We start from the raw sequence: 11,803 nt of genomic DNA, 5'->3' as shown, positions 1-11,803 counted from the left end.
ATTCTCAGGAATTGAAAACAATTCTTATTTTCAGGTGATTATATAGCCATGAAAACACAACAAACCCCTGTAAATTTTATACACTGGATCTGTAAGGGAAATGAAATATTTTTTTTATTACAATTTAATGATAATAATGAAACATTTCATATATGGCGTAAACAAGAACCACTTTACGGAGATGAATACATTTTCTTAAAATATGCAGTGAAGAACTCGATCCAGCCTGTTCATCTGTGTTTTTGGTCTATTGATGGATCTTCTTTTTGTGATATTCTAAAACTGCTGACAAGAAACTAAGGATTTCCTAAATGATGCACTTCATGTAGCACACAGTCGAGAAGACCATTAATGGGAGAAAAAACGGGAGCCAATAAGAATAATAGAAGGAGCGAATAAGTGAGTCTGAGTCTTGTTAAGTGAGACTCTGATTGATCAGTGGAGACTTCTGTTAAGCTGCGTTCAGCATATATGGGCTGAACTGCTGAAGGCCTCATATGTGTTTGTCATGTCAAACTGTGTTGCCAGGTATTTTCCTCCTCTCTGTAACTTTCCCATTCCACCACTGTCTAATTAGCTTTAATTGACTTTAATTAGCATCTAGTAATTAATTTTGTTTTCTGCAAATTATTTGTATGAATGGTCCCAGTGGGTGGCCTGTTCATCTCGTTAGGGCCAATTAGCTGCAATTAACAAACACTAATGACATGCTTTTTTCATTCCAAAACAAACAGTGAGCACCCTGCCAGATTCCAGTGCTGCGCAGAGACCTCTTGTGTTTTGGAGTGGTGCAGGGGGGCAGCTCACCAGGCTGGGCTTCTAATCAACACCTCAACAGGAGAAATACAAACCCAGGAGGAGGCACTTATCCACACACCTCGCTCTTATAGGATACCGCAGAGATGAGATCAGGTTTGAGGAGGAAAATATAACTTGTAAGCATTTACTGCAATTATTATTAGTGGCCTCACATGTATTGCTGGACTTTTATACAATGCGATAACCATTTATGTTTCTGTGGCTTCATACATGGTTTTACACTCATTTGAATGCACTTTCCAATAATGAGCAAACAATAGAAAAGGACAGATTAATGCTTTGGCCGTGGTGTTGGTGTGACATCTATGCTAATAAAGCAAATTTGAATTGAACTGAGAAGAACAAATCATTTCCCTTGATATTCCATTTTAGTTGTACTGTAGTAGTCTGTATGTAGAACGTGCCTGCTGCCTGGTAATAAATAATAATAATAATAATAATAATAATAATAATAATAATAATAATAATAATAATAATAATAATACTTGGCTTTGAGCAAACTTTCAAGTATTCCTGGGGCTGGGTTTTGCTTACATTGCAACTATTAATATTCATGGATTTTTCTTTTCAAGCAAAGATTATCTAAACTTATTATGACAAAGTTATCTCAGCTAATAAACGGCTGCTTTTCTTACTCCTGACCACTCATTTTTAATCTAGACCCTTCAATATTGTATATTTTCAGTGATCTGTGCAACACCAATATTCACAGTTTACATTCAGGGATGAGTTCACCACAGTTGGGTGTGAATAAATAAAAGCACGCAGCGTCTTTAAATGTCTTAAATATGTGATGAAAGTACACTTAAACCGGCTGTTGTTTGGCAGTTGTGACTGACAGTAGAACACTTTCAACTTAATGTTATTAATACAACAAAAGATATGAAGCCACACATTTTTCCACATGGCCTTGTTATCTCTTCATAATGCTGTTTTATTCATTTTTGTACTGTTAACATTCAAGAGTGCGTTGTGTCGCTGTCCATGGTTCTTACAGAGCTTACTCAAAGTATCCACTGTCAAACAAAACTGGGATAAACTATCCTAATTTATGTTATATTTATGTTAATATATAAATCCACTGAGTTAACATAGAAATGTGTATCAAATAAAAACTGAAAATCTGTATGAATTTGGATTATAAAAATTATACTTGAGTTTTTCACTACATGGTCAGTTTAGCAACCTTCTCCAGTACATAAGGATGAATGAATCCTTTGTATAGTCAACAATTTTGAGAGCTAAAAAAAATATTTGTGTTCATTATTTATGAGGGAAGTTTAGGGGAAATCTTCACATAGGACATATGAGTTTCAGTAAATCAAAAAAAATCCTCATCCTCTTTCCATATTTTTGTCTGTTTTATTGGTTTAGATTAATAGTTGGGACTAGATCCACAACAGCTGTTTCAAAAGTAAAAATAAGAATTTAATAAAAAAAATAAACAGAGCCTGATTCTGTCAGTGAACGAACCAGACGACTAACTGATGTACATTTTGCATTTATGAGCTCATGATGTGTTCTGCCAAAAACAAAAAATCTGTAAGGAAAAAAAAATCTGACGAATGATTTTATACTGTTGGGAGTTTAGATATCAGGGAGTAGCAGAGCTGGAGCCTGTGTGGGGAAACGCGCTATCTCCCACCCCAGCGCACCAACACGGCGCGATAACATCTAGCAGAGACAGCCTATCGCCACAGATTATAACCATTAGTGATCCTTGTCCTTTCAGACGAAATGAGGAATAATGCCGGTGCACAACATTAATCTATGTGAAAAGCTTGTGTTCGGCGTGTTCATCTGTCCTCTCCACACACTGCAGGGACAGGCCTGCTGATAATTTGTCGTCTGCCACTGATGCAGTCTTATTCTCCCACACAAACCAGCTTTTTCCTAAAGGAAATAATTTATTCATGTGATATCATCACTGACCCTCAGCAGGCTATCCTTGAGAGAGAAGCTGAGAGAGAAGCTGGCAGAGAAAAAAGAAAAAAAAAGAAAAGATTATTATTGTAATGAAACGCTTGCGCAGGATGGAGATATTCCTGTTGTATGTGTTATTTGTTCTTATTTCTAAATCAAAGTTTAAAAAAAGCTTAAGAAGCTGTCAACAGATTTTCAGGCTGCCAGTGTCATTATCACGAGAACTCTTGAACAAAACGTCTCAGTCCCGCCCGTTTTGTGTTTTAATTGTTTATGTCTATTTTTAAGATTTATTTCTGGAGCAAGCACTAGTTTCGTGTTTTATTCAAAGTTCAGGTGTTATAGTCTGTTTGCTTTTTTTTTTAAATCACACTCTTCGCAGACATGAAGAAACCAACAGTTTTATTTATTTATTTATTTTAAGTGTAGGGACTTAAATCTTCTTCTTTCTCAATCCAGTCTTCTTTCTCAAAATAATGACTTCAAAACGATGACTTGTTATCTGAAAAGCATTAGAAACTTTCTCAAAGTAATGGCGCTGTTCTCAAAAGAACGAAAACAATGCTCAATATATTGAAAGTTTCTCAAAATAATGACATTTATCTAGAAATAATATGGAACTTTGACAAATGAATGACCTTTATCACAAAATAATGAGAAATTTTATCAAAATATGACTTAGTATGTAAAAATAATTAGAAACTTTCTCAAAATAATGACTTTTATTTTCAAATAATGAGAAAGTTTCTCAAAATAATGACTTAAATACTACGGCATTAGTTTAAGAAAGTTTTCATTGAACTGAATTTTGACACTGACTTGGTATTTAATTTCATTTCATTTTTTTCGTATGTTATAACCATGGTCATCTACTTTTCTTTACATAACAGTGAGGTGCATGTGGTAGACTGAAATGAAGGCTGCTCATAGGTTTTTCCTGGACCTGACGTCACGGGTTTCTTAATAGGCAATAGGCTGAGCTTTAAGAGGTGCGCTCATTACTGCGTTTCTCTCAGACTGAGAGCTCATCATAGGAAAAATGGGGCACAAATGACAACGCTGAGCGCGATGATTGCATTTCATGGTTATTTTTCTCTACTTTAGACACCACTCAGGATATATCGCACAGCACTGAGTTGATGTAATAGCGCCTAAAGGGCAGGCTATTCTTTTCTTTCTGTGCGTACCCATAAAATCGCGCACTTCGGATCATCTTGATGGGCCCGCTGTGATCTCTAGTCCATAATTTTGTTTCAGAAATGCTGTTTCTTCAACAGTTCGCCTGCCATTTGGAGCTGTTGTTGGTCATATGTGGATTGTGGTCCTGTGGAACAGAAGAGCTTCATTTACCCTCACGGAAATGGTGATGTAATTATTCATATTAATTTGGATACGTTGGATTTCCTGGATCATATCCAAGCAAGTCAACACCGAGGTGACTGCACGTTGGAGACAGAAACAAACAGATTCTGTATACACAGCACTGAGCTGGGAATAACTCCAGACAATGCTTCACTGTGCCAGCTGTGAAAAGCCTATTCTCGATAGGTTCTTGCTCAAAGTTTTGGACAGACCATGGCACATCAAATGTGTCCGGTGCTGCGATTGCAAATGCACTTTGACAGAGAAGTGTTTTTCACGAGAAGGGAAACTGTACTGTAAGAACGACTTTTTTAGGTAAGCATCCAAAGTGTTGGTTAATTATTTAGAAAGAAAATATAGAAATGTTGTTAAATGTAATCCGTTTGGTAGCAAATAAAAATGAAGGTAGATGGAATTTGACAGCCCAAGGTAAGTTCCAAAAACGAGAAAAATACGCAAAATGTCGATCCTATATATTTAGGCTGTGGGTTCAATAATTTTGTTTCATTTTGTTTTGTTTTTCGTTTGTGTTTTTTCGAAAATGAAATATAAATTAAACAAAATGAAAAATGTGAAAAAAGTTTATGTAGGAATTTGTTGAAAAAAAAAACATCACAGGCCAGAAGCCCATTTTTTCGACAGTTTTGCCATATTGCACCTATATTACAAATATGGCTAACCCTGTGATAGACTTGCACTCATAATGAGATTGTATTACAATTACACTTTATATTATATTTTCATATTCTATGCCATTACACTACACAGAGATATTATTAGTCATTATTTCTGCATGGTTGCCTTCAAACAATTAATTTGATTTTAACTAGAATTGAAGTATAGCAGTAGTTCCTGATGTCCTGATCTTTGTGGACAATTTGCCTTTGGTACAATCGAGGTCAGTGTTATGAAGCCATGAATAAACTTTGCCTTGACTATTTTTTTTTCCTTCTTGAACAGGAGATTTGGGACCAAGTGTGACGGCTGCGCTCAGGGGATTTTACCCAGTGATCTGGTCCGCAGGGCAAAGAGCAAAGTGTTTCACCTGAACTGTTTCACCTGTGTGATGTGTAACAAACAGCTGTCCACCGGAGAGGAGCTGTACATCCTGGACGAATTCAAGTTTGTCTGTAAAGAGGACTATCACAACCACAATGGAAAAGACACAATCCTCCTTTCAGGTGAGATTTTTAAAGGAGGAGGAAGGAGTTTGTAGTAGTAGTAGTAGTAGTAGTAGTAGTAATAATAATAATAATAATAATAATATATTATTATTATTATTATTATTATTATTATTATTATTATTATTATTAACAACAACAAAAATAATAATCATAACAACAATAATAATAATAATAATAATAATAATAATAATAATAATAATAATAATGGGTATTATTATGAGCAGCAGATTTTCAGTGCTAATAATATTTTTGTAGTCCAAACTGGACATTTACACTGATCTTGTATCATCAAAGAGGGTTATTCAGAATATTAATGGCGTATTCCATACGTCAAATAAATGTGCTCATACATTAATAGTTTACTTTTAAAATAATATATATTTCCCATTTTTACTTATTTATTTTTCCCTGCATGATTGAGATTCTCAGATCCTGTAAATATTAAGCATCGTGTGCTACTTTCTCACGACAGTCACGACGTGCAGCGACCCAAGTCTGTCTCCGGACTCCCAGGACCCGCAGGACGACGGGAAGGACTCAGAAACGGGACATTTATCAGATAAAGACGTGTGCAACAACGAGAACGACGAGCAGAGCGCCGTCGGGAAGCGACGCGGGCCTCGGACCACCATCAAAGCCAAACAGCTGGAGACCCTGAAGGCGGCGTTCGCGGCCACACCGAAACCAACCAGACACATCAGGGAACAGCTGTCCAGGGAGACCGGCCTCAGCATGAGAGTCATCCAGGTATAAAGAATAAAAAATCAAAAACGAGCTGGCACTGAAAGTTTATTTGCTGCACCGTGTGATCTGTTTGTATCCGTTATCGGACAGTCAGCAGAGTTCAATGGCTTTATACCATAACGTCTTGAAAAGCTTTTATGGACACAAAAATTAAATGTGGCTGAGGATCTTTGGCATTTTTGGACACCATTAGGTAACCTGTCCTTAATCTTTTGGTCAGATAGGGTTTCCAAACCATTTCCCCATAATCTTTACTCCCATTGCGCTCCTAAAACCCTTAAAAGCAGGACTCACCGAGCGCTGATGTCCATGGACATTTTAAAAGCTCCCTTGGTGAAATTTACTGGTGTTAGACGCATTCGACACCAAAATGCATTAAAATAAATTGTGCTTAAGTGGGATAAATAATCATTAATTCACATGCCCAATATTTGCTTTTTACGCATTTTAAAAAATCTTATTCCAGCTTCCTAACAGCATATTAATATGTTTGATCTGCACCGTATTTCCATTTTATGGCAAGGTCTAAAAATAACACAGCAAGTAACATCAAGTAACGTAATTAACTTCAAGGCAAAGGCAAGTATTTATATTGCACATTTTAGACACAAATGCAATTTCAACTGCGTTATGTAAGATTAAAATACACCACAGAAATTGTTTAAAGGTAAAATACGTGTAATTTCGATCTTAAAGGCATAATATGCAACATTTTCCTGTAATCTAAACTCATATAACCATAATCCCTTTCAAAAAAGACTGCTCTCTCTCTCTCTCTCTCTCTCTCTCTCTCTCTCTCTCTCTCTCTCTCTCTCTCTCTCTCTCTCTCTCTCTCCTGTGCTCAGAACTATAGAAACACAATAACGTATAAACGTCATTGTTTCATTGTTTGACGGCCTGTAAATCGACTGTCTTTCTGGTGCGTTCATGAACAGCTCGGACAAACACAAATGTTACTTCTTCTTCTTTGAGAAATTCTATTCTTATGCAGAGCTGAATAACGTTGCATTACTCACACTGCACTCTGAGGCATAAGCAGGTGTATAATGGCGTCTATATCTGCTCTGATTTCCTGCTAGTGTCAGTCATGCGGCTCATCTTGTCAAATTTGCCTTTTGTTTCCTCTCTCACTTTGCCGTGAAGGTTTGGTTCCAAAACCGGAGGTCCAAAGAGAGACGCATGAAGCAGCTGAGCACTCTGGGTGGCCGCAGACACGTGTTCTTCCGCGGCCAGAGGAGGATGAGAGCGCTGGGAGAGAGACTGGAACCAGACGAGCTCGGACACTTCTCTTATTATGGAGGTGAGCTGTGATTTTTGAGACGTAGCATTGATAATTGTCTTGATGTTTGAAGTTCATGGTCTTTTCTATGAATGGGATTACTAAGAATGTTAATTAAAGGCGTTTCTTCAGGTTGATGTGTGATGAATTAAAGTCATCTGGCACTGAGTCTATGTTGACATGTAGGCTAGTAGAAACTAGAGCCAGACAGATATCAGTCAGCTGATATTATCAACCAATACTGGCCTGTCACTGCTTTATGGTTCTATATTGTTATCACTGTATGTAGTCTGATATGCGGATTGTTTTTTGTTTTTTTTTTGTATTTGTTTGTTATTTTATTTATAAGCAGTGATTTATGGGCCAATATTTTCAAAAATTTTCTAAATTCAAGTTTAACACACACAAATATACATAGATATACCAGCAAGCCAGTGTTATTGGTCGATATTGATTTATATCATAGCTTTATCAGTCTTTATTGTTATCTGTGTATATGTTATCCAATATGTGCAGATATTTAAAAAATATGTTGGCAAAACTTAAACAATGCAGATTGTTTTTGTTTTTGATTTTTTGTAACTTTATGGGCTGAATTAGAAAAAACTGGTGAATGTTGACTGTTTCAGTGGCCTGATGTCATTTTTGACAAAAGGTTTATTGTTAAACTATAAAATACCCTACATGTCTTTCTCACAAGTGTGATAAACACAACTGAGCAATCATTGTAATATTGGAGGATATATAGGTATCAGATTTTTTTTTTCTCCCAAATATCATTATGTGCATCGGTCCTAAAAGTCCAGCTGGGATGTATCAGTTCTTATGATTTATTTATTTATTCTTTAAAAGTAGAATCAGTAGGATTTATCCAAGCTGTTTGTGAATGCACCGGGAGGATTTTTTACTTGTCAAATACCAACATTTTGGGTCCGTTAAGCATCCCGAGCACAGCAAAATAATGGGAAAATGAAGAGAATCAGGCAGAGGGCAGGCTTTCTGCAGATATATCCACCACCACTCACTTCTAGTGGATCATAAGTGATGATTTAGAGGGATGAAATGTATGACTCTACACATTGTATCCTTGTTTGGTATTTTTACGGAAAATTTTGCATATTATACCTTTAAATTATGTGCATTAATCCAGAAATGTACTTGCAGATTATCCTGGTGAATACTATGGCTCAGGAGGGAACTACGAGTTCTTCCAAGGCCCACCGTCGTCCCAGGCTCAGACTCCAGCAGACTTGGGCTTTGTGCCCTCCTCTGTCCCCGCCGGCACCCCATTAGGAGTCATAGAACATCACCACCCGGGACACCACTGTCCTCCCGGAGAGCTGCAGTGTTTCTCTGACACAGTATCCCATCACCCCGCAGACTCGCCCAGTCCGGAGCCCAACATGCACAGTATGTCCAGTGAGATGTGTGGCCCTGGCACACCCTACACCACTGTGTCTCTCAGTGACAACGGATACACCAACCAGCTGTCACAACCCTCCTCAGAAATGAGCGAAGGCACGGTCTGGTAATGACAAACTACAAGGCACAATTTTATTTTGAAGGCAAATCAATGCTTTTCCCCCCAGTTATTTAAATGTACCTTAATTTATTTATTTATTTATTTGTTTATTTATTTATTTATTTATTTGCTTGCTTGCTTGCCTCTCTGTTAAACTCTGTTTAACTATTTATAAAGTTCTATATTTGTATGTTGGTCTAATTGTTTATTGGCTAGCCAATCAATAGATTGTTTTTTATAGTCTGTGTGAATTTGACTCATTAATACATTCAGAATGCTGGGCCTCATTGATCAAGCAATAAACAAACAAACAAACAAACACATTATATGCTGCAGAAAGTGTATTTTAGTGTTTTCTGCCACATATTTGAAACAATTTTCCCTAAAATGTTAATGTGAATAGTAGCATTTTTTTAAGCTCCTTTCAATATTTTACACTTACTGAACCTCCATTCATGAGTTCATGTGTACTCATTTAATAACAGATTATGATTGTGATGTTCAATACATTTGACCAAAAACCTCTCTCAGGACCGTGGAAACATTGTTTTTGTTTATTTCTATTCACCAGGCGTTTCTTTTTTCTTATTTTATTACCCACACCTTTGCCTTCAAAAGGACATCTTTATAAATCTCAAAATTTTATATGTAAAATGATTTGATTTTAACATGACATAAGTCCAGTGGTATATATAGAATAATGGACAATTGTACAGAACAGTCAACTGTTTACGTAAAGCTCCAGTATTCAGGGGTTTGAATATCAGCATTGTGTAAAACCTCTTGATTTAATGCAAACAAACCAAACTTTTATAGCTGTTCTATTAATGTGGTCACTCACTGTGCTAGTTTGTACTATGTCCTCATTAAAATACAGAAAATACTAATAAACTGTTGCCAAATGAATGCACAGCAAAACCCTGCACCTTTAGTTGTCATTTCCTCTTCTAATTATCTGAGGATGTCCCAGTAAAAACAATAATTTGCAGCTCAGTTAGCCGAACAACCAAGACACAAACTGGTTTTGTCTTTATGGGTTAAAATGTCAAATTATCTTCATTGAGTGTCATACACTGCCAGCAGCAGCAGCAATGTTTTTCATGAGATTTACTTTATTGTTTCAATTAAGTTCATGAGATTGATGTTTACGACCATTCACTGTATAATAAAATACATATTGATCATTGTTATTTGTTAATCACTTTGGGGTAAAAGTATGAGTAATGGTTGAATTTACATGATAATAATTTCAGATGAAGTTGGATTTGCACACAAAATCTTTTGAAATAATTTTTTACAGACCAAAATTATTTCGTGTGACAAGAATCCCTCACGGGAACAAATATTTCCAGTCCACTGTTATAACTTTCATAAACACCCTGATATCTCATCCTCCTCTCAAACCTGTTGAGACTAATACACTGAAAAAAAAATAGTGTAATCAACCAATGTTTTCTTATGAACTTGACATATATTACATACAAGTTTTATTCATTTGAGCCAATTAAACTTTTAAAAAATTATTAATTTTCAGAGCTCTTCAGAGTTCAAGTTCTTTTGACTTGAAATGATGAGTTGACTGTACAGTACTGAGTTCAATCAACTCATTACTTTAACTGTCTCAAGGCACATGATCACCATAGACTTCCCAGCATGCATTGTTCGAGAGTTAAAACTCTCCTGAGAGCCTTGTTTTGCTATAGTATGAAGAAAACATATGATGAAAACTCCCTGATACACTTTGAGATAAGTCATGATTGCTTGTTTTCACAATAATGAAAACACACAAACCATAACAAAGGGTAGTATTGAATTAGTAAATTAAAAAATAATAAATATCAAATGTTATAAATCTTCATCAGTGTGACTGAAGAGTTGTTTAACTTTTAATAACATTTATTTCTACCGTCTGGCAGTTCTTAATTATCTAAATAAATATACATATACATTATACATACTTATAATTACAATAAATTTACATACCTAATTAATTGTAGCTATCAATTATCCTTATTTTATTGTATTTTAAGTCACAGAATTTTTTTTTCTTGTTTTTTCTCTCAACATATTTGATGACATGTCACATTTGTCCACGGCAGTTTGAATGATAAAGACACTGTGTGAGAGACATTCTGCAAAAGCACGGTGGAGCTTTGACTATGTCACTGTGATGATAACTTGATATTGTTGGACTTAGTCGACTGTGATTGGTTGTCTCATGAAAGAGAGAGAATATCATACTTGAATCTCCATGATTCCAAAAATGTATTTTAATGCTTTTTCTCATTCAGCTCTTTATGTGCTGCTAAACACAACTGACATACACATTTTTCAACTTTTTCTGACCTACACCTAAATGCTAAATGATTTAGCTATTACGATTTATTATCCACAGTTGGAAATATCTTGACACAATTCAAGGCTTTTAAGTAAAATTTTATATAGAGGTCCCTCGGCTCTCTGAATATCTGTCTGCTTGCAGCACAGTCAACAAAACTGCAGCTGCTCACTGTGGTGTTACTGACAGTGTTTGCTAATCCAGACTAAACATCCAGCCAGCGATCAATAAACTTTCAAATCCAGGAGCAGTTGGTCAGCAGTCTTTTCGGATCACTTTGCAAATGCTAGTGAGCTGTTAGTGAGTTGTTTATAAAGTGGCTGATGTGTACTCAGTACTGTGAGGGAGGAACAGACCCAAATGTTATTTTACAACCTGGCAGTCACATCTTAAAATGTATTATTTTATTTATTCCTCTTGACTTTATCCAAATGAAGTCATGAAAATGTTCTTCAAACAAACAGAAACAAATGTACTGGCACAAGAGAAAGAAATTATTTAATTGGAAAATTAAAAATGCACATAATGTACTGTGTGGTTATGTGTCTGTAATGCAAAGGGGCTTCTTGATCTATTTAGGAATTTGTTAAGAAATTTCTGAATGTACTTCTGCAGGAACACATTCAGATGTG

The 11,803-nt window shown here is 35.9% G+C and overlaps 1 protein-coding gene across 1 annotated transcript; it reads left to right on the top strand.

The window, feature by feature from the left end:
• Positions 1 to 3,732: 3,732 nt before the first annotated feature.
• On the top strand, positions 3,733 to 10,019 carry LOC146318756 (LIM/homeobox protein Lhx1-like). The gene is made up of 5 exons (XM_084730884.1): positions 3,733 to 4,419; positions 5,065 to 5,285; positions 5,761 to 6,035; positions 7,176 to 7,332; positions 8,476 to 10,019. The coding sequence occupies exons 1-5, from the start codon at positions 4,250 to 4,252 to the stop codon at positions 8,841 to 8,843; spliced, it is 1,191 nt and encodes a 396-aa protein (XP_084587010.1). The 5' UTR covers positions 3,733 to 4,249; the 3' UTR covers positions 8,844 to 10,019.
• Positions 10,020 to 11,803: the final 1,784 nt, after the last annotated feature.

Source organism: Lutjanus erythropterus, chromosome 11, assembly GCF_056507025.1.
Source record: "Lutjanus erythropterus isolate fLutEry1 chromosome 11, fLutEry1.hap2, whole genome shotgun sequence".
NCBI classification, from domain to species: domain Eukaryota; kingdom Metazoa; phylum Chordata; class Actinopteri; order Lutjaniformes; family Lutjanidae; genus Lutjanus; species Lutjanus erythropterus.
The sequence above is the reverse complement of the archived record's forward strand: the minus strand, read 5'-3'. Positions and strand labels throughout refer to the sequence as shown.